This window comes from Aegilops tauschii, chromosome 7 (assembly GCF_002575655.3).
Source record: "Aegilops tauschii subsp. strangulata cultivar AL8/78 chromosome 7, Aet v6.0, whole genome shotgun sequence".
NCBI classification, from domain to species: domain Eukaryota; kingdom Viridiplantae; phylum Streptophyta; class Magnoliopsida; order Poales; family Poaceae; genus Aegilops; species Aegilops tauschii.
Genome location: NC_053041.3, coordinates 137,676,021 through 137,699,538, shown reverse-complemented (window position 1 = coordinate 137,699,538; position 23,518 = coordinate 137,676,021). Strand labels below are relative to the sequence as shown.

At 45.7% G+C, this 23,518-nt stretch overlaps 1 protein-coding gene across 1 annotated transcript; it reads right to left on the bottom strand.

Moving 5' to 3' along the window:
* Positions 1 to 11,040: 11,040 nt before the first annotated feature.
* Positions 11,041 to 18,373, bottom strand: LOC109755000 (MADS-box transcription factor 55). Its single transcript, XM_020313885.4, has 8 exons — positions 17,825 to 18,373; positions 14,045 to 14,126; positions 13,416 to 13,477; positions 13,215 to 13,314; positions 13,087 to 13,128; positions 11,985 to 12,026; positions 11,697 to 11,851; positions 11,041 to 11,325 (listed from the first exon to the last, which is right to left on the bottom strand). Exons 1-8 carry the CDS (start codon positions 18,004 to 18,006, stop codon positions 11,310 to 11,312), a joined length of 681 nt encoding a protein of 226 aa, XP_020169474.1. The 5' UTR covers positions 18,007 to 18,373; the 3' UTR covers positions 11,041 to 11,309.
* Positions 18,374 to 23,518: the final 5,145 nt, after the last annotated feature.

Below are 23,518 nucleotides of genomic sequence, written 5' to 3'. Positions count from 1 at the left end.
TACTGGTACTCTTTGTTTTGTTTAATTAAGAGTGCCGGTCTTTAATTTTTTAGAGTAATTTTTAGGTCAGCTAGCTCTGTTTAATTGCTGAACTTGCTCGATTAAGAAGTGTGGGTGTGTTGTAGTCTCCTTTGTGTACCCAAATTATGCAATGACGTGGATGACCACTGTAACCATGGAAATTCGAACCAAAATTTTTGACGTTCAAACTCATCACACACGGGTTAAGCTATCTGAATCGTTTGTGATGTTCACATATCATACACAGTTCTGAATAAGGGACCATGTCTGATGACACTTTGCGCGCCAGTTTTTTCACTGAAGCGATTCCAAATTTTTGGCTTCCGCGGAAATATCTACCTCCCCGCCCCCTCCCCCTTACCAAAAGCCACATTTCCCCTGTTTCCGCCTTCCTTTCCAAGTTGAAACCTTCACTCCTTGCTTGCAGCACCGCCTCCTCGCCGACGCCCCTCCTTCTGCTGCTTGGCCTCGTCTATCCAGGCAGGTAATCCACACCCGACCCCCATCCTCCTCCTCCTTTTCCACATCCCACATGCCCCGACCGCCGGCACGAGCGCGACACCTTCCACCCAAATCACCGACCCCTCCACCAAATAAGCGCCGCCCTAAGCCATGGTGCACGGAGTATAGCCAGGATCTCAAGGAGCATTTGGCAGCGGAGAAGTCAATCACGGCCGCACGCGCGGATGAGGTCGCGCTAGCTGCCATTCGTGCCGACCCCCAGATCTTAGAGGAGCACCTTGCCATTTGCTAGCTACGCCGGTTAAGCATGCTCGGTTTACCCGTTACGTGTGCTGCTCCTGCCTTTCCTTCATAAATTCTAGTGAATTGTGCTATCTAATTTTATCATGCAATCTGCTGCTCTAGTGTATATGTTCTATATGTCATGCAGTGTGGTGCCCACTTATTAACTGTTTTGTTAATTATTTGTCGTCTTCAGTTAACTGTTTGGTTCAATTCTAAAAATGTGATGTTCAATTCTTCAGGCTGCAATTTTGTATTGTCTTCCATGTGAGAAATAAATCGAATTTATCTTTACAAAATACATGAGAAACAAATAAAATTGCTATATTTCCAAGTTGTCAAGCATGCTTGGTTTGGTTATACATTGTGCAATGTGGTGCTCAGTTCACGTTTGGTTCATTTGTGTTGTGATGTTTAGTTAACTGTTTGGTTCAATTATGCAATGCGAGGTTCAATAGTTGTGGATGCATTCTGTTATTGTATACCATGTGAGGAATAAATTGAATTTGGTTGTAGTAAATACATGAGAAACAAATACAATTGTTATATTTCCAAGTTGTTAAGCATGCTTGGTTGATAACTGTCTGATCTTCTATTAGAAGTATGTTATATTGTGCAATTTGGTGCTCATTTAATGTTTGGTTCATTTGTTGTGGTGTTTAGTTAACTGCTTGGTTCAATTCTGCAATGCGATGTCCAATTGTCGTGGGTAGAATTTTGTATTGTTGTGCATGTGAGGAATAAATCAAATTTGCCTGCACTTAATACATGAGAAACATATACAAATGCTATATTTCCTAGTTCTTAATCATGCTTGGTTTGGATAAATAGGTTTTCCATGTGGCTTGAATTAATCTGATGAATCTGCAATGTGCTTATTTTTCATCAACATATTTTACTGATAGCATGTGAACCCTTACTTAACCTAATGACTAACTACCTTATATGTGTTGCAGGGAAACAATGGGAAGCACTGAGGTTTACAATCAAGGTTAGCACGTGCATGGTCCGTTGTCGAATAGCACATTATTGTGCAATTACATGAACCATTCTAATATTTAGGTTTTTAACAATTTGGTCTTGCACATGTAGGTCCTGCTATCAGAGGTTTTGACCCACTGTTCGACCCTTTTTGCATATGGGGAAATGAGTTGTCCATGAATATTAATCAAATCAAGAAACTCGGAAAGATTGTTAGCATAAAGAAATTAGCAACAAAAAACAACAAGATCTTTGTCTGCACAATGAAGAAGACATCAGTTCACTACAAGATGGTACTAACTATTATACCTTGGCTTTTTTTATTCCTTTGCCCCATTTCCAATATAGAGAAGATATTTATCCACATCCTTGTTTTCAGGCCTTTCCAAAGCAGTTCACTGATGATTACCTCTCAAACCACCTCTATGGTCAGGAGGCGAGGAAAGTTTTCATACAACACCCACGGTTCAATATTGAAGTGTTCCTGAAGAGGATGAAGGACGGACGGTCAATCATCCACAGGCACTGGCCTAAAGTTGCAAAGACCTTCAACATGAATGAAGGCTCAATATTCGCCTTCCGCTTCAGCAGGTTTCCAGATGAGATGCATCTGTCTATATACCGTCTATGATGCTAATTTCGAAAGGTTCTACATGTTGCATGTGAAACTTGGTGCTGGTGCAGTTGTGTAATGGGGTAGCTGAGTGTTGAAGCTATATCATGCTGTACTCTGATGTATTTCAATTATGAAATTCTGCTTCCTTAATATGGAAATGAAATATATTATGTGCTTAATATGAATGTCAATTAGATTAATAAATGGATTATTAATAATAGGGCAATTAGCCTGCTAATGGTGAATTAGCCTACTAATTGGGTTTTGCTATTCCAAACGGTTATTGAAAAAATACCGTGGGCAATGACCTCAGGCAACGCACATAGTTTCTAGGAATAAACCATGTTGGATCAATGAACAATCACACACGACTTTCTCTTGAAAACTGTTTGCGTTAGGCCACCTTGCGCAAACGTTTACTACATAAAAACTGTGTGTGATGGACAGCCTTTGCCACACAGTTTCTTCTACGGACCGTGTGTGATGCATTCAATGACGCAAATGATAAAATTGTTAATATCTTGTGCAATGACAACGCTATCACAAATGATTTAACGGGAAAAATTGTGTGTGATGTACCTGTGAACGGAAATATTTTCCTTGGAGCTACTGTGTGGGGTGTACATGCGAACGGAAACGTTTAGCGGGGATTGACTGTGTGGGATGTACTTGCCACCGAAAACAATTTTGCCTGTATAATTGTATTTTTTTTACCTCTACTGTACGTATTTCCATATTTGAGCGCTCGACGGTCACACGACCTCATTTTGCCGAGCGTGTGTGCCTGGAAGGCATATCCCCGATGGTTTCTGGATCGTGTGGGAAGGACCCCCCCCTATCGCCGTCACTCACTAGGCGACGGTTCCAAATGTCGTTGCGGAAAGGGGTTAAAAACCGTTTGTATAGCACCGACACGTACTAGTGTATCTTGTTTAGTTAGCCACCATATATGTGAAATTGTGTCATGCTATCCTGTTTAGTTGGCCATCATATATGTGAAATTGTGTCATGCTATCCTGTTTTGTTAGACAACATAAATGTGAATTATTTCATGCCCTCTTTTATTCCCCACTATCCATTGCACCTGTCTATCATACAATGTTTGTACATTCAATTACTTTTCTTGTTTATCAGCCATTTGAATAGGAGGGGGTGATGGTAGTATCTAAGGGAGTAACAACGCGGTCTTCAGAAAAGATAGTGCTACCACAGTCGATGTAGATAGAACCATGGTTGTACTTGCCCAAGAACCAGCCCCACCACACATAACCCAGACTCTCACAGATTGTACCCCTACCCAGTTGGACAGAGAACCAGCTACACCCCTTCTAACCCCAACCCCAGCAGATAGTAACCCAGTTCCAATTGACACAGCACTGTCTCCACCACAGAGCACCCAAACACGAGCAGTTAGTAAGGCAACTGCAGTGCCCAAAGCACGAGGACCACCACTCCGAACCCCAACTCAACGCTTAAAGTAGAAGAAGAGTTGTTCTCAGGTCAGATTCTGTAGCTATGGTTCATACTTCTTTGCTCTTGCATCACTATATTTACTCATACCAACTATTTTCAAATTTGAAGGATGGAATGGAAACTCCAATGGCGCAACAGGTATGTTTTAAACCTGTTTCTTTAATTGGTTTGCTATTGTAACTTGCTCTATGTTGATTTCAGTTTCAATTGAATAAAAAGTTATGTTCTCATGTCATGCACATTACAAGTGTTGTTATTGTTGTGTAGTTTCCCACACTTATATTCTGTCTATGTTGTTTTGTCTTAAACATATATTATTTGAACTGTGTCTCTATCTTGATTTGGCAACAAAAACTAGAATGATATAGACCATACAGTGACCATGGTACATAGATATATGTTTGTTTCATGTTGTTATCCTGTCCGCTTTACTACTGAACTGATTTACCAAAATGAGTTTCATATACAACATGGTAAACCTGTGATGTGTCTACTTGTTTCTTTTTTAGAATGCGGACAAAATATTGGAGAGGAGTACCCCGTTATGCAATGGTAAAGGAAGTAATGCAGATAAGGTTCTAGATAGTGAGATATCCCTGTTGGTCTCCAAGAAAGCTGATAAAAACTATCTTGACGACAGTGAGACAACCCAAAGTCTTGTCATGATGTAGTGTTCGAGTTACTGGCCACTACTGCTGGCACAAGCTCTACGAACTCGTTGCCTGAATCAGTTCATCTTCTTGAGTCTCAGCTTCAAGTTGAAAGACATCGATCAGATGTGCTGCAACATGAAGCCGAAGGACTGAGGAAGTCCCTGCAGAATTCAGATGCATACTTTCTGGTGTAACAGCAAGCCCTGGAGGATTTCAGCGTCAAACAAGAGAAAGTTAATAAGCTTGCTAAGCTTCTTGCCAGCATGCTGGGTACCCAGGATATTGTTTCTTGAGCTCTACTGAAGTGGTTTCAATTCTGGACTTGTTTTGAAGCGGCGTTTATTTGCACTGGTCGCCAACTCTGACAACTAGTGTATGTGATATGTTGCTTTGTTCCCTATATTTGCACTGGTGGCGAACTTCGATGCCCAGTGGATGTAATATGTGTAATAGCCGTAATAGCCTAGCGTTAGTTGCTTGCTTATTTATTTCCTTATTGTCTTGTTTAATTGTTTGCTTGTAATCACTACAGTTATTTTTTCGCATTTTTCTAGTGGCCACAATAACCTATTTTTTATAACTAGGCCACAATAACCATGGGCAACATACGGACCGTTGTAACCATGGTCCTGCTACCTGCTGTAGTGACCATGGGCCTCCTACGGGCCGTAGGATCCATGGGCCCTCGACAGGTCATAATCAATGGGCCTCATACGGGCCGTATAATCAATGGGCCTTATACGTGCCGTATTATTCGTGGACCAATAACGTTCCGCAAAATGGGTTGTAAACGGGCTAGAGTGGAAATCGTGTGTTTATGGCCCGACCATAACGGGCCGTCAATAGGCCGAAATGTATAACAGCCTTAATTCTATCGACAGGCATCATGGGTCGTAATGGGCCGTATTTGATGCGCTATGAAAACAGCTCAATGGGTTAATGGGCCACAAACGGGCCGACTGTAACCACGGGCTGAATTTGGCCCACAAGCATAACAGGCCAGTAACGGGCCATAAGTAACCAAATGCTCGAATAACATGGGCTGGAAACGGCCCAACGGAATAACGGGCCGTTAATGGGTGTAAAGCGTTACACTGTTCATTATGGGCCAGTTTCACCACGGGCCTTTAATGGGCCAAGAGTTACAAAGGGCCTCGTATGGGCCGAAAGACGTCATGGGCCATACATGGGCCGGAAGTTACAATGGGCTGGAATCATATTGGATGGCCCAGATGACGCTACTGGGCCCAATTCGGATAGGCCATAACACGCCGTGAGGTAGCGGGCTGTAAATGGGCTATATGCGAATAGGCCGTTAACAGGCTTTTCGTGGGCCGTCTCGCTACCTTTTGAACAAGTCAAATGGGCCGGCCTTTTCACCTGAATGGGCCTCTGTTGGTCCATGCCACGTGTCGACGTATCATAGGCGCCTCCCGTCCAATGAGTGGATGACAACTGTCCCAACGCTGAGCCGACACGTGGTTCCTCTGGCCATTGAGAATTTTACACGTGGAAAAACCCCATTGGTCCGGGCTGTTAACGGGTTATCGGATCCAAACCGAAACCCGATAGCTTAACGGCGACCGTTACGGTGGATGCCACGTGTCGGTTAGCTTTGACGAAAGCACTTCCATGACACACAAAAACCACTTCCGTGATGATAATTTTGGTATTGTCATGGAACACTTCTACGATAGCACAGGTATGACTATCTTGATTCTGTCCTAAAATCGTCATGGATGTACATGCATGACAGAAAACGTGACCTACTGTGACAAACACGTATCATCACGGAAGTGGTTTTTTTGTAGAGCCAGTCGTCGGTCCCCGCGCTCCCACCTGCGCCTTGGGACCCGACACTCTTGGCGTCCCTGCACTCTGCTCCCTCTCCGTCCAACTACACCGGCGGCGGCGACTGGTATATGGACACCGGAGCTACCGCGCATATGGCCGCTCATCCCGGTAACCTCCACACCTCTTATCCCGTCCACACTTCCACTCGCATCACCGTCGATGACGGTTCCTCACTTCCCATTACTCACATAGGATATGCATCTTTTCCGTCTACATCTACTCCATTGTCATTATCTAACATCTTAGTTTCTCCTGATCTTATTAAAAATCTTATCTCTGTTTGTTCTTTTACACATGAAAACCCTGTTACCGTTGAGTTTGACGAGTGTGATTTTTCTATTAAGGACGCTCGTACCCGGATGGTACTCCACTGATGTGACAGCCCCGACGGGCTCTACCCGGTCCACTCCACCGCCTCCACCACCTCCGCCGCCCCTGTTGCCCTCGCCACTGGCATGGATCTTTGGCATGCTCGCTTGGGTCATCCCAACCTCGCCACCCGTCGTCATATACTTCGGAGTTTTTCATTCACGTGTAATAAGACCGACGATCACTCTTGTCATGCTTGTCGCCTCGGCAAACATGCTCGTCTTCCGTTTAGGGCTTCTTCTCATGTTCCATCGTACCCGTTTGAGTTACTTCATAGTGATGTATGGACCTCTCCAGTTGCGAGTAATATGGGCTATCTTTATTATCTTGTCATTCTTGATGATTTTTTGCACTATGTGTGGACCTTCCCGTTGTGGTGTAAGTCCGATGTTATCTCCACTCTTGCTGCATTTTACTCCTATGTTTTCACGCAGTTTGGTCGTCCCATCCTTGCATTCCAAACAGATAACGGGAAGGAGTTCGACAACTTAGTTGTTCGCACTCTCCTCACCACACATGGCACGACTTTTCATCTCACATGCCCGTACACTTCACAACAAAACGGTCGCGCTGAGCGCTTTCTTCGCACTCTTAATGACTGCGTTCGTACGCTTCTCTTTAACACCAATGTGCCTTCGCGCTTTTGGCCTGATGCTCTCGCCACCGCATCACTCCTCATTAACATCCGCCCATGTCGTACTCGCGGGAACTTTGCAACCCATCATCTTCTCTTCGGTGCGCCACCCTCTTATGATGAGCTTCGCATCTTCGGATGTCTCTGCTATCCTAGCATCGCCGCAACCGCGCCTCATAAGCTTGCACCTCGCTCCGTCGCTTGCATCTTCCTCGGCTACCCAACTAACACTAAAGGATACCGCTGCTACGATCCCGTCTCACATCGTGTATTCACCTCCCGACACATTTACTTTGATGAGAAGGTGTTTCCGTTTTAGTAGGTACCTCCCGTCGCCGCCGGCGACCCCGTCTAGTGGACGACCCCGCTCGGTTCTTGGACCGCCTCCGGGCTTCGGCGGTCCTCGCGCCCCCACGACGCCCTCGCCGACTCCATCCGGCGCTTCGACGTCGCCCACCTCGCCGGCCGCCTCGTCGCCGGCATCTTCATCAGCTGCCTCGCCATCGGCCGCCTCGGGCGCCGCCCCATCGCTGGTCGCTTCTCCGTCGTCGGCCCCTTCGCCGGCCGCCTCGGGCACGGAGTCCCCCTCGGGCTCCACCTCGGGCACGCCCTCCCCCTCAGGAGGGGCCGCCCCCTCGGACCCCACCTCGGCCTCGGCTTCGGACGCGGTCGGCTCATCATCACCACCTACGCCCGCCGCGGTCCCGGAGTTGCCGTCTCGCCCTCTCACTCGGGCCAGGGCCGGCGTCCACCGCCCGAGCTTGCGGTATTCCAGCGATGAGTATCTCCTCACTGCCTCCACCATCGAACCGTCACCGATTCCTGCGTCCGCCAGAGCAGCCCTACGTGATCCTCACTGGCTCGCTGCGATGCAGGAAGAGTTCAACGCTCTTCAGCGGAACCATACCTGGACACTGGTTCACTGGCCTCCTCGCGCCAACGTCATCAGCGGCAAGTGGGTTTTTCGTCATAAGACCCGCTCGGATGGCACACTTGAGCGTTATAAGGCTCGCTGGGTGGTTCGTGGTTTTCGGCAGCGTGCTGGAGTTAACTTCACAGAGACGTTTGCACCGGTTGTCAAACCGGGCACGATCTGCACCGTCCTTCAGCTGGCGGTCTCTCGTGGTTGTCATGTTCATCAGATGGATGTCTCCAACGCCTTTCTTCATGGACACCTTGAGGAGCAGGTTTACTGTGAGCAACCCACTGGTTTCGTCGACGCCTCTCATCCTGGCCATGTGTGCTTGTTGTCCCGGTCTCTCTATGGCCTCAAGCAAGCACCTCGCGCATGGTACCAGCGCATCACCGGTTTTCTTCAGATACTGGGCTTCTACGTCACCCACTCGGATGCCTCATTGTTTGTCTATCACCACGGCTACACGACTGCTTACTTGCTGCTCTACGTCGACGACATCATCCTGACGGCCTCCTCTATAGACCTCATCCAGCAGATCACTCTCCGGCTGCGTGACGAGTTTGCCATCAAGGATTTGGGCGCTCTCCATTATCTCCTTGGCATTGAGGTCGTTCGGCGACCCGACGGCTTCTTTCTTCATCAGCAGAAGTATGCGCATGAGCTACTTGAGTGTGTCGGCATGCTCAATTGTCATCCTGTCGCTACTCCTGTTGACACGGAGGCCAAGCTTACTGCTCTCGAGGGCTCGCTCGCGTCGGATGCTCCATTCTACCGGTCCATCGTTGGTGCTCTCCAGTATCTGACACTCACCCGCCCAGATCTGCAGTATGCTGTCCAGCAGGTCTGTCTCCATATGCACACCCCTCGTGACTCACATTGGACACTCGTGAAACGGATTCTCCGATACATCCGTGGCACGATGTCCCTTGGACTCACTCTCACGGCGTCCACCTCTCTGGATATGGTGGCCTATTCTGATGCTGATTGGGATGGCTGCCCTGACACACGACGCTCCACTTCTAGCTACTGCGTCTATCTCGGTCTCTTCATCGTCTCGTGGTCGTCCAAGCGACAACCCACAGGTTCGCGCTCCAGCGCGGAGGCTGAGTACCGAGCAGTGGCTAACGCAGTTGCCGAGTGCACCTGGCTACGACAGCTACTCCAGGAGTTGCATCACGACGTCTCACGGGCCATGGTTGTCTACTGTGACAACGTCTCTGCAGTGTATCTTTCCGCCAACCCCGTTCATCATCGCCGGACAAAGCACATCGAGCTGGACATTCACTTTGTGCGCGAATAGGTAGCCCTTGGATGCATTCGGGTTCTCCATGTTCCGACCGCACAACAGTTCGCTGATGTGATGACTAAGGGACTGCCTACTTCCACCTTCGAGGAGTTTCGTTCCAGTCTCTGTGTCTCTGGCGACGCTTCGACTGCGAAGGGTGTTGAATATATTGTGCATGTATATTGTGTCTATGGCCCACCTCCTAGTTTTCCCTATATAGTTAAGGTTGTGGCCCCATCCTGTACATTATATATACGTGCTCACTGCACCAATCAGTGCAATTGTGTTGCACGGCCTAAACCTAGTCTTCTACATCAATGAATCCAAAGTGTTGGCTGTTTTCAATGCATTAAAAATTGGCGCATGATGAATTCACTCATATGACAGTGACTTTACGGGCAATTTGGCAAGCCGGAAGGAAAGCTATCCATGAGGAGATCTTCGAGAGTCCATTTGCTACAAATTCTTTCATCAATTTTTTCCTAAAGGACCTTCAGATTATTGCTAAACAAGCACCAGTGGGATCCGGGGCTGCTAGTGTTCGTAATGCTGCGTGGATACCTCCACCGGGCGGTCTAGTAAAAATGAACGTGGATGAGGTTGTATCACAAGAGGGTGCCTTTGGTGCTGCAGCAGTGGTGTGCAGAAACGAAAGGGAAGTGTTTCTGGAAGCATCATCGGTTATATTCAGATTTGTTACAGACCCAACTAGGCAACTACCCTGGAAGCTCTGGCTGTCCGTGAAGGACAAGCACTTGCAGAGGACCTGTATGTCCAGCAAATTCACATTGCAAGTGACTGCAAGACGGTGGTGAACGACATCAAGCAAAATTCCGCGGCGAAGTATGGAGCTATCGTGATCATAGATTGATCTACAGGTTTTGCTGATTGTAATATCGTTCATGAGTTTAGGAGCTCGAATTTCGAGGCTCACAATCTCGTTAGGCATTCTTTAACTCTCGGGTTTGGTCACCTTATTTGGTTAGGTCAACCTGGACAGCTTTAATTTTTACCTGTAAACATTATGAAGGTTGAATAAAAGCTTAGCGAGAGTGTCTCAAAAAAAAACTTCTACTCACTCTCGCCACTTGATTCTTTGAGCGAATTCTAATCTGAACCGAAGATCTGCACCTATGAAATCTCGGATTTTGGTAGCCTCCAATTTCTCCTTTCATAAGGCACAAAACTGTAAAAAATAGCTCGATAAGTAGATCATGTGTTCATCACGGATTGACACTATCATCTACTAAAATATATAAATAAAGCATTACCATAACAAAAATAATTACCGTGTCGTGGTGTAGCTGGCTATCACATCAGTCTAACACACTGAAGGTCTCCGGTTCATTCCTGGGCGACGCCACATTTTTCTAAATATATTTTTAAGCTTTTTTGCCCTGTATCAGCGAATTGCAAATTCACTAACACGCTTATTCATCAGCAGCAAAGAACGGCGCCCATACGCTTCACCATAAAATAAGTACACATAGCCGCAGCAGGCACATATATAGTTTGCACCAATGATACATGTCGCTACAGAGCAAGACAAGATGATACGCTACAAGTTCAGTGACTGAATACCCAGGCACAAAGGTGGACAACCGCGCCATGCAAATGGAGACATAAAACGACAACTCGATCAGGTTAAACTGATCTGGCTTCTACTATGGGATCATTCCAGTCAGCCTATCTTCGAGTGATTCTCCATAGCATTTCACATCTTCTCTCTACCAAGGCAACTCAAGGTGGTCTCCCCACGGTCCTTACTTCCAAGGTAACCTGTTGAGTGAAGAGGAATCTGCCACATTTCAGAATTGATGATACAAACTGTTGGTAACTCAGTCAGGTGACACACACACATTGATTCCCTCACAAAAAAAACGACAAACACACATTGAAATTAGAGTTGTCAGACTCATCTCCAATTATCAGAGCTAACTACTCCCTCCGTCCCATAATAGTACAAAATAGTACTCCCTCCGCCCAAAAGTATAGTACGGGGGAGTACAAAATATACAATTTGGGACAGAGAGAATAACTATTATATATTATTATATTTTTTCTTATGTGGCGGATTCTACGAAGGAATTTTGGGACTAGCATATGATCAGGATAAAGATGATGAGCAAGGGATTCTGGACGAAACTCACGCTAGTTTCAGGGATATATCAGAACCGTCATCATTGTCCTGCGAGCTTCCCGAATATACTGCCGTCATCACAGAGTCAGATGAATGAGCATCTTCAGGGACAACATTTTCAGCTTCGGCAACGGCCACCGTGCTAACAGTTGGCACCTCATGCATCTACATCCAAGCACACGAACATGATGTAAATGTGTGCTCTGCCACCCCAACTTTTATTGGACTTTGTTCAAGCTGCACTTCTTATAAAGATCGATTAAGTGCAGGACTACGAATGCATCTAAAATCTTATTACTTGGTTTTTCAAGCGCATATTTTCCTCTGCCAGCTGCGTTCCCTACAAGGAAAAAGAGAAATTACATTATCAAATGTTCACCTTGTAGAAGTACACCAAAAATGTTCTCAAAACCAATAAACTTAATATAGTCAATTTTGTGTTGCTGAATAGTTCATAAAAAAATAATGCAATCAGGGAGCAACTCCATTGACTGTGCTGGTGGTAAAAGAATAATTTCTTCCACTTAAATAAATAATAAAATTTTAAAACCACACATAAAGGGATATATTGCTGATAACATTCCATTCAATATACAACAACAACAACAACAACAAAGCCTTTAGTCCCAAACAAGTTGGGGTAGGCTAGAGGTGAAACCCACAAGATCTCGCAACCAACTCATAGTTCTCGAACATGGATAGTAAGCTTCCACATGCCCCTGTCCATGGCTAGTTCTTTGGTGATACTCCAGTCCTTCAGATCTCTCTTTATGAACTCCTCCCATGTCAAGTTCGGTCTACCCCAACCTCTCTTCACATTATCAATATGGGAAAGAAAAAAGAGTCCACTTGTCAATTTGCCTCTTGTTTAACATGTACTGTGCCAATTTTAGGTATTGACTTGTTGCACATGACATGCACATATCTACTACTTGCACATGTCTGTGCGTACTGCAAGGGCATTCCCTATGAATCTATGAGAATTGGAATTAACAATTGAATTTCCCTACTAATGGGCTCTATTAGCAATAGTCCATATAAATTAAGGTTACTTGAGAGTTCAGCAATCAGCAACATATGTAATACACAATATTATTCACTATAAATTAAGGTTCTTAGCATGCAACATTTTCAAACAAATTTTTTTGAACCAATTCAAACAATTAATTTCCTACATGGCTGCAAAAATTCAGGTAATTGCCATAAAACCCATTCGACTCCGTTACATACATGTATATCTAATACTCCCTCTGTAAAGAAATATAAGAGCGTTTAGATCTATTAAATTATAATTCACACAAGCCACTAGTTTGATAATTTGCCTGACATACATGATCCAAAAAAGGAACTGCGCAATCTGCTGCCAAAAGCCTAAAGAAACAATAGAGATCATTCCTCACCTTTTGTTGGAGGTCACTGATTTGTTGCATGAATTGCCGGTCCTGCAGACACATATATCGTGTGAAACAATTGGCATAATGCCTGCACAATCAAAACCAAGCTGAAGGAGAAAGAGATGTCACCCTACCTTTGTACAAAGCACCCTCTGCAATCCTGTTTCGAGATTCTTTTCCATCTGCTGCAACTCACCGACACTCAGTCCGTCAAGTTCCTCACCTCTCATGTGTCTATAATATAGAGCATGGCATTAACCGTTAATATTTCAGCCGCTTTGTAGTTAACAACTTCTAGTAAATCACACAAATCCAGGATGGGAACAGAACGTAACCTAAGTCGAAGACTTGCTTCTGCGAGTTGTTCATTCAAACTGTCATACTTGCAGTGCTCTAACTGAAAAGATAATACATCTGTAACTGTTATCATTTTCGTTAGGAACAGTATAAATATGCATGTAAAAAAGAAAATAAATGTGTAATTCTTATGAGATGTGTGCAATGTTAAATTGGAGGACCACGGTAATAATAATAAGTAATGAAAATGTTTTATTTGACAAAATGTTTCAAAACAATAATGAAATGAAACAAGAACATTTCGAAAAAGAATACAGTTCCAGGCTAGGAACTGGCTAGTGGGCCAGAAAATAGGACCCAAGGCAGGTATATACTTCACTATTCCATCCATGCACATTATCTCTCCTTTTAGTGTGCTCCAAGAAATTAGGTGCCAGTGCAAGATTTTTTTATTAGTATCATTTAACATTTACAAATGATTGGCAAAGGACGTTTTTAATTAGGCAACTATGGAAAGAAGTATATAGAGTTCATATTACTCTTAAAAAAGAAAATGTAAATGTATGTGGGGTCACTAGGTTCTCCACACAAATCTTTCCATTTAATAATTCCTAGTTAATTACATAACTTTTTGCTCTCTTTTTTACAAAAAATTTGCTATACATACATTTAAGTCAATAGCCGGCTGCTGATCAGATTTCCCCAGGTTCTTTGAATGAGTACTATACTTGTCAATGATCTCGTTCATACTGTTCACCAAACCAAAATCACATCAGAATTTACACAAATATACAGTTTATCAGGAAATTAATAATGTATATAAAAAATAGTAATGCAAGCAAGCTTCTGTACAAAAGTGTTTGAAGGTACACCAGCATATAATGTAGTATTAATTGATCAGGGGCAAGGTTTTTGAGTCGCCGAGTCAAGCCAAGTCGCCGAGGCTGCGGCTAGTGGCTTGCTGGCTTGAGTCAGCGACTTGGCTTGATTAGTCGCCCCAAGTCGCCATGGCACAACAGTACATAGAGCAGCAGAGCACATAGATATACAGCAGCAGAAGAGCACATATACAACAGAGAAAATATACTACATCTAAGCAGAGCACATATAGAGCCCACCCTGCGCTCTCTTTCATATACTATATCTAAGCAGAGCACATATATGGCCCACCCTGCGCTCTCTTTCCTTCGGTCCTCCTCCTTCCCCAGTCCCCACATGATCACATATACAACAGCAGCAAGCCACGCGAGCCAGCGAGCCAGCGAGTCGTGCGACTAATCGCCCCAAGTCACCGGCGAGCCACGCGAGTCGCGCGACTAGCTCCCTGAGTCAAGTCGCCTGCGCGAGCCAGCCATGCCACGACGACTTGGCGATTAGTCGGCGACTAATCGGCGATTAGTCGGCGACTCAAAAACAGAGATCAGGGGCATATCATATTAACTTTATACAGTATCATGTATTCAAGGTACTCCCTCCTTCCCAAAATATAAGGCATGATTGACTTTGCACGGTCTTTGATGCACGACTTTGACTGCTAATATATACCAAAGTACATGGATTAAACATGTATAAATGGTATCGTCGTATTTATCTTTCAAAACAATTTTATTTCATATGTCTGTATACTAATTTTGCAGACATATAATACATGAAAATCATAGTCAAAGTTGTGTAACGAAGACCAGAAAAGTCAATCGGCGCATTATATTTTGGGAAGGAGGGAGTACATAAGAGGAATAACCTGCAAATCACACACACATATATAGTAGTGAATTGTCTAGAAGTACCCAACTGAAATAATTAAGATATTATTCACTTGTTCAGAACTGATAAACTCGTGTTTCTCTCGTATATATATCATATATAATCTATCTCGTATCACATGCATAGAAATGAGGATTTTAAAGAGTTACCAATTTATTTATAGTATATACTCCCTCCATTCCTAAATATAAGTCTTTGTAGAGATTTCATTATGACCACATATGGATGAATCTAGATGCATTTTAGAGTATAGATTCACTCATTTTGCTCCGTATGTGGTCCATAGTAGAATCTCTTCAAAGACTTATATTTAGAAACGAAGGGAGTATAAAGCACTGAATTCCTATCCTCTTTTGAAGCTAGGGGTGTCCAACATTCCAAAGGTCATTTTATAGTATGATCTAAAAAGTATCCATGATACTTAATTATTAGTTTATCTTCTTAAAAAGGGTTATGTTCAAGCTATTTGGAACTGTGTAACATCTTGTACAAATGGATGGAGTTTGAATGGTTCGATCTGAAACATGAATTTGTATTCTCAAGCCAAGAACAATAATAAAATAATTGGAGGCTGCGCATTGCTGGGTACCATGCATAAAATGGATGCAATAGCATCTAGTATGCTTAAAGCTAGAGATGTGAATGCCTGTATTTAAAGTGAAATACATGGCCGGACATAGATGTCCCTTTATATATGTTAGCACAGTTACTTTTTCCCCGCAAAAAAGAAGAAGCCAGAGTTACTTCTGAGAAAGTAATGTCATCAAAAAGATGGTATGTAAACAAATTTCTGATTATATCTATTAGGAGCACTTTTATAGAATAATACTTCTTGGTATAATTTTTGTATTAAGTCAAATTTAAACTAAATACCAACACTTTAACCAAGAAATATTCCTCTTCCAAGCATGTCCTTAAGGTGCATGGTACAGCCACAACAAACTCAAAGAACTTAATTGTTCTATGCATACATGATTCGGTTAGGGTTTGTTTGGTACAGAGATCTTCTCAAATTCATATTGGATAATACATTGCATAGCAGACTTTTATGCATAACAGGAGAGCACAGCCTCCCAGTTTCATTAGTGCAATCGTGCAGACAGCACCAAGCGACAAAACTGCCGGACATCAATCAAATATTATAAGAGGATGACGCAATTAACGAAAAATTATTATAAGAAAATGTGTATGCCTTTCTTCTTCGACTAGTTATGGTAGACTATTAGAAATCACCATTGACATGTCAAAGTTTGGCAAAGGAATAGCATACGGTTCCATAAGCACTTCCATCACTGCTTGTATACTTAAATGTTAAATGCAACTCCCCCTTTTCCTCGGCAAAACCATGCCAAGTGGCAAATATCACCTCTCACTCAAACAAATCCCAACAGTGCATTCGGCTCCAACATGAATGTCGCAAAAGAATTGCACAAACCGTTCCCTAAAACCATGTACAATGCAAGGTGCTTGTAAAAATAAACTGGTTTTTGCTTAATCACCATTGCTTTCCATATATATAGAGGTGCCTAGCGTCCGTGTTATACAAATAAGAACGGGTGCTTAAGTAATATCAGATCATTTTCACAAGCATCTCTCGAGGCATCTTGCATTGTACAAGCTTACAGAAAGTACATACGATTATATTATATAATTAACCTGTTTTCGCGTACCAAGAGGAAATTATCAAGAAAAAAATTAGGACAACCTGCCGGTACACAAGGGAACTGATATAACAATCATTTCCCTGGGTTATGATTACGCAACACATGCAGCAGAGCCACGATGCTGGTAGTACTTGAAATGTTATTTTTCTCTGGTAGTATCGGAACAGACAATAGTGGTAAGCGCCCAAATCCCATAAACGTAACCAATAGCAACAACCTAGTATAGTAGGCAGTAGCCTAAGAAAAACTACTACTCTTATCCTACTGCTAGTGGAGGAGTACGTACTACTCTATCAGTCTATCCACGGCTGCACAGAGCACGAGAGCTCAGCCCACCAGAGGGAGGGAAGCTCTTTGCACGCAGGTATGGTGTATGCATACGGCATGCCGCCGCCACATGAAATCACAGGTACGTACGGGCGTGCACGAGCTGCAGAGACGCCTTTTGCTGCCACCCCACGCGCCGATCCAGATTCCGGAGAGCCACGGATAGGCTTTCGGCTTATAGTATTTTACTAAAAGAAGGCGAAAGAACAGAGTGACCGGAGGACACTAGCGTGTTCCCCCGCATAGGACACGCGAACGGATCGAGCAAAAGAGGTGGAGATCGATCTGGTACTGTTCTGGAACTACAGTGAAAAAATTCCCCATTTCTCCGGAATCGAACCCGGCCGGATCGGCGCAAAGGACGGAGGACTTGAGGATCTTCAGCCACAGGTAGAAATGGTGGCTCTTCGTAGCATGCACCATGTGATGATATCCTAACGGAATCCGAAACCTAGAAGCGGAGGAGGAAATCATGGCGTTTGGACGGGCTGGTAGGCGGCGGTGCGGGAAACCCTATCTAGCCAGTGCAGCGAGGATCCGGAATCCGCATCGAGTCGGGGACACGAGAAGAACGGACAGATCTAGTAGAAAAAAGAGAGAATGGAGAAGGTAGAAGAACACATGTGTATGCGTGTGTGAGATGGGAGATGGAGGTGACAGGACGGGGAGGAAAGAGAGGCGAGGGTACGTGCCTGGAGCTGGCGAACTGGGAGAGCTTGCCGGTGGAGGAGAAGACGACGAGCGCGACGTCGGCGTCGCAGAGCACGGCGAGCTCCTCGGCCTTCTTGAACAGCCCGCGCCTCCGCTTGGAGAAGGTCACCTGCCGCGCCGCCGCGCTCTCTATCCGCCGTATCGCCCGCCTCTCCCGCGCCATCTCGATCCGCCCTGCCTGAACCGCTCTCGACCGCTCCGGCGCCGCCGTCCTCCTCCTCCCTCCTCCTGCTCAGCCGCACAAACGAACAAACAAACAAACGAAGGAGCACCGGCTGGCTAGATTTTTACCCTCTGCCGCGCCCGTGTGTGTGCGCCTAGTATATAAACGGCGACCCGCCAATGGGAGGAGGAGGAGGGGGAGCGACGGGAAAGGTGAGGGAGAGGTCTCGCTCGCTCGCCCGCTCGCCTCCCCCGGGGCCGCGGCGTACGGTGCGCTCCCATTGGCCGGCGGGGGGAGCCCGAACAGTAAGCTGGCGGTTAAACAAATCGGGGGGGCGATCGGGCCCGTGCCCCCGCACGCTCCACCTGGCCGCGCCGCACCGCGCCGGTCGTTGTTTTATATTATTTTAGTATACTGATGATCCAGGCCCGGAAAATATCCGCCGCACGGCAAGTCGGCACGGCCGGTCCTTTTCCTCCCCCGGCAGCTACGACGACGACGGGTGTGGGAGGGAATTGAAGGCGGTCCCGATTAGGAAAGGAAGGGTGGCGGAGGAGCGGGTCGGAACAGTACTGGCCGTGGCAGGCCCGCGCGCGTGCGGCGGCCGCCGGGGTAGATTCCCTGTTCCGGCGCGGGATCGCCGTGCATGTGGCAGGGTCCGCACCCCCAGCCAGCGCTGGTACTCCTCCAATTCGGGTGCTTTCTCTTGCTTTTTTTGCACGTCAGTTTGGTCCTGTCGGTCGGGTCAGCTCGATCGGGTTACTACCATAATGGCCGTGAACAGTTGCGGGTGGTTAGCTTGATTAATCGGCTGGTTGAGGCGTCGGGTCAGGCTGATTAATTAATCTTACTGCTAATCTTTTGCCTGTGCGATGGTGCCGATTGATGGGACGTGGTGGAGTGGGACGCGTCGTGGAGGGAACAGGAGGGGTGACCGATGGATCCGTGGGTGCAGGGGCTCTCTGTGCGGGGGGTCGTGGCGTGCGTCGCCTCTTGCCGCGAGGGGTGCGGTGTTTTCTCATGCTCATTGGCCTAGAGCCCTAGCCATGGCGTGTGTGGACTGTGGGTAAACAGTATGGCAGAGCTTTTCACGCACTCTCATTGACAGCTGTGCCCTACAGTCGAAAGACGGAGGGAGGGCCGCCTTGTCAGCTGAAGCTTCTCTAGCGAATTTTCTTTCTTTCTCTTGTCAACTCGGTTAGATATCGTCTTTGCGTGCTAGGCATTATATGCTTTTCTATGAAAACGAGTATTTTTTTGTGAAAGCGATTGGTGGGGCTGGAATTTCTCGCGTAAAAGAGTGGTTGCTCAAGGCAAATTAGTACTATACTATATCCTGATGAGCATCTTCTTGGCACTGATTTCCTGCTTAACACGTCTGTTTCTTGGTCAGGTATTATGCATGGGTTGGATCTACTTTAAAAGTTTCATTTTTGCGAAATATCTAAATCTATTATGAAAGTTCATCGGAAGCATAAGGGCATGGACAATGCGGTGCTAAGAGCATCTACGACATTGCAAATCCAGAACACTGACCGAGCATGCCTCAAATTAGCCACTTTGCATTCGCCTCTCTCATATTTCATCCCCAAGATCCATACAAAGCATGCAAAAGTAATCGTACGTACTACCCTAGCTACTCTTCGTCGTCGGAGATGTCCACGACGACGGTGCCGGGCTCCGGCTCATCCTCCTCCTGCTCGACCTCATCCATGTAGGAGAACATCTCCGCCTCCTCCGCGGCTTCTTGCGCCTCCATCTCCTGCCGACGACGGCGTCTTGCCACCGCAACCGACTTCGACCGGAGGGAATCAAGGTTGGCCTGCTGCTCCGCTTGCAGATCTTCGTCGTCAGTGTCCCCACATCCTCCTCCTTCGGCTCATCCTCCTCCTCCTCCACCACCTACTCCTCCGGATCCACTTCATCCGGAGGTATCCCCGCGGCGATCCGGGCTTCCCGCCTAGCCCGGATCTGCTCAAGGAGCTCGAGCAGCGCTCCGGCGTCAGAAAGGGCTCGCTCCTCACCCAGCGGCGTGGGGGCATGGCTACTAGGCGGACGGGAGTGGAAAGTGGCGGCGACGGCGGACAGGAAGAGGAAAATGTGGATAGATGGTAGGGTTTCGGTGCCGCCAGTCGACTTAAATAGCCGGACAATGCACTACGCGGCCCACCGGAGCTGCGCCATGCGGCGCCACCGGTCCGACGGAGGAGACGGGTTTCGGACCGCCGGGTTTGAAGGCGTTTCCGGCTGGGACCCCTTCATCAGTCCGACGTGGCGGGCGTGACCGGCGCGCCTGGGTGCCCCATATCCGCCCTATATTTGGACTGGATATGGGAGGTGTCGGTCAGCCTGAGCGTTTGAGGGTTGTTTGAGGCGCCCGCCTAGATCAAAAAATTGTGACTGGGTAGTGACCGGACGGCCTACCTGGACGTTTGAGACGGATTTGAGGGGTCTGATTGTCGATGCTCTAAGCGCAAGGATCTAAATCATGGCTGTTTTGCTAATCCGGAGAATATTTCCTGGCGCCTTCCAGCCAGCGCTGCCAGAGTTGGCAGCGGGCGCTCCAGTGCACCAATAGCTGATTTGACGTGGGATGATTAGCACCCCAGAGCTTTTGAGCGTTGGTGGCCCAGGCTCTTATACAAACGCTAGACTATATTTTTCATTTTTTATACTGAAGAGCATACATAAGCGTCTATGCAATGGAGATGCCCTAAAGCACCTCAAACGTAGTACAAATTACATCAAGGTCTCTAAACCATCAAACGATTATCACCACCACCAGAATGAGCCACCGACGTGTCGCTGCCATTGCTCTTATACCGGAGCCAGCATAACATTATCGATGACGGGGAAATCTTCATGCACGTGCCTGTAAGGACCAACGCCCTGGAGTCATGGTCATCCCTATCGAACCCTTGAATTGATGTAAAGTGCCTGATACCAGATCTTGTCATTGTGCACGCACAGCGAGAAATCCTAACATCGCCGTCCAAAGGAGATAGCAGGAATTCATGCTAGAGCTTCGTTGACTTTGTCCTGACGAATAAACTTAAACACAATCGAAGTCCAAAAGATCAACTCAAAGATGAAGCGCCGCCATCCATACGAGCGATGCCCTACGAAGGCTAAAATCCCTAACATAAGCTACTAGCTGGAGCTGAGGCACCAGGATTCCCCTCGGAGCCACCAATCGCTGAAGCGGCAGGCACAGGGAAGTAGAATCCATGGGGTAGCCGGTGGATCTTGGAGCGGAGGAGAATTTTTCCCTAGCCACCTTTGCGTGAGGGAAAGTAAAAGGCACTCACTTATTCTTGCTTAAGGAGGAGTTACCTTGAGGTTGTAAATTGGATAAAATGTAGTAAATGTTTGGAGGGACAACTTGTTACCAATGGGAATTCAATCCTCAAAATTACAGATAAAAGGAATAGATTAAGGCTGAAATGGGTTTCTGAATTATTTGTTCCCGATACAAGGAAATGAGATGAAGAAGTAGTCAAGCATCATTTTTTATCATCTTGATGCACATGCAGTCTCTGGGTCTTCATATACCTTCTCTGTCAAATGAGGATTTTGTAGCTTGACATTTTTCTCTGCTAGGAGTGCCTATAATTTTTTTTCTTCTAAAACCACCATATATTAACTCAAAGTAAGTTTTTACAATCACATTAGATTTAAATGGAAGGCAACTTTTGCAATATGGTGTGCGACCCCATTTGGATCTATCTTGGTGTTCCAATTTGGAACCGGGAACAAAATTCACCACTCCTTGAGCCTCCTTCAGGTGGATCAAAGTTCATGTCGAAACTATCGCAAGAGAGCAGGTTACTTAATTTTATCCATCTTGAAACTCGGCAAAAAATTCACCACTCCAAGAGTCTCCTTCTTCAGATGGATCAAAGCTCCTGTCAAAACCATCGCTCGAGAGCAGGTCACTTAACTATCTCCATCCTGAAACTAGTCAACAAATTCACCACTCCCTGAGGCTCCTTATTCGGATGGATCAAAGCTAGCTTATCAAAAACCTGGAGAGTAGGTTACTTAATTTTCTACATCTTGGAACGGGGCAGCAAATTCATCACACTGCCCGAACCTCCTTCAAATGGATCAAAGTTGTCCTGTCAAAAAAATCGCTCGACAGCAGATTACTTAATTTTATCCAACTTGAAACTGGGCAACAAATTCACCACTCCTTGAGCCTCCTTCTTCAGATGGATCGAACTTGGCATGTCAAAACCATTGCTCAAGAGCAGATTAAACATAAAGAAGATAGTCTGCAAAGGAATAACAATATATAAGCTTGCCGAACATGCCGGCATTTTAGGCTACTCCACGTCGAGACAACTAGGAAGAAAATCCCAAGCTGAATGGAGAACTCTTCCCTGGAACCCGAACCACCACTCCAAGGCTGCCCCATGCCAAAATTAACAACAAAGGTCTCATCCACATTAATTCTGATCAGGTCGAGTGAAATCAACGACAAAGCCTGCCAAACACCGCACTCTACTTCTAATTCTTGGAAAAAATAATTATCCAAATTGTTATTGCTCTTAAGGATGCAACTTTGGAACCTTTAAGGTACCCTTGGATCCTCTTTAGTTCAATTAAATGAACTAACTTTTCAGAATTCACACTGTTTTTGAAATTTTAGTTCATTTGGTTGCACTAAGTAGGTTCAGAGGGTACCCTAGAGGTTCCAAATTTGCATGCCTAATTGTTCTTTTGGAGTCTTACATTTGAGGAATGATACGACTTTGGGTGATGGTAAGGCATCTATTGTAAAGTCCATGATTTTCTTGGTTAAATTCTTGCCTTTGTTTATTGGTGTTCCCCGCTGACGGTGTCTTGGATTAGGGGTGCGCACCATGCCGGCACCGATCATGGGCCGGCCCGAGGACCTGTCCACAACTAAAGAATGGGCCACGTGTGCCTGAGCCCTCAGCGTACTCATGATGGAATCTTTCAAAGACTTGGCAAAGACTTTAAGGCGTATTTGAATGATCGACATGTTTATCCCTAGATTTTAACCGACCATATGTAAATCCTAGATACCCCCGGTGCCTATATAAGCCGAGGGGTTTAGTCTGTAAAGTCACACGTTCAAGGCTTAGAGGTTAGAACTCACTCATACAATCTCAAGGTAGATCATTTGTACTTTGTACCTTATTGATACGTCTCCGTCGTATCTATAATTTTTTATTGTTTCATGTCAATATTCTACAAATTTCATGTACTTTTGGTAATAATTTATATTATTTTTGGGACTAACATATTGATCCAGTGCCCCGTGTTAGTTCTTCTTTGTTGCATGTTTTTTGTTTCGCAGAATGTCCATATCAAACAAAGTACACATGCGATAAAATTTTACGGAGATTTATTTTGAAATATATATGATTTTAGAGAAGAAGAATAAACGCAAGACGGTGCTCATGGGCCCGAGTCTGAAGACGATGTTAGCCTCGGACCCAAAGACTTCGTGGTGCCCATAAACCCATCCGAGCAAGCAAGGTCC

Bases quoted from the DNA above. Each gene is read 5' to 3' on its own strand.
- LOC109755000 (XM_020313885.4), bottom strand. From the start codon at position 18,006: ATGGCGCGGGAGAGGCGGGCGATACGGCGGATAGAGAGCGCGGCGGCG. The intron at 13,129-13,214 runs GTAGGGTGACAT...ATGTGTCTGCAG, and splicing joins AGAGGGTGCTTTGTACAAAG to GACCGGCAATTCATGCAACA. The intron at 12,027-13,086 runs GTGAGGAATGAT...TTTTCCTTGTAG, and splicing joins TCAGTGACCTCCAACAAAAG to GGAACGCAGCTGGCAGAGGA.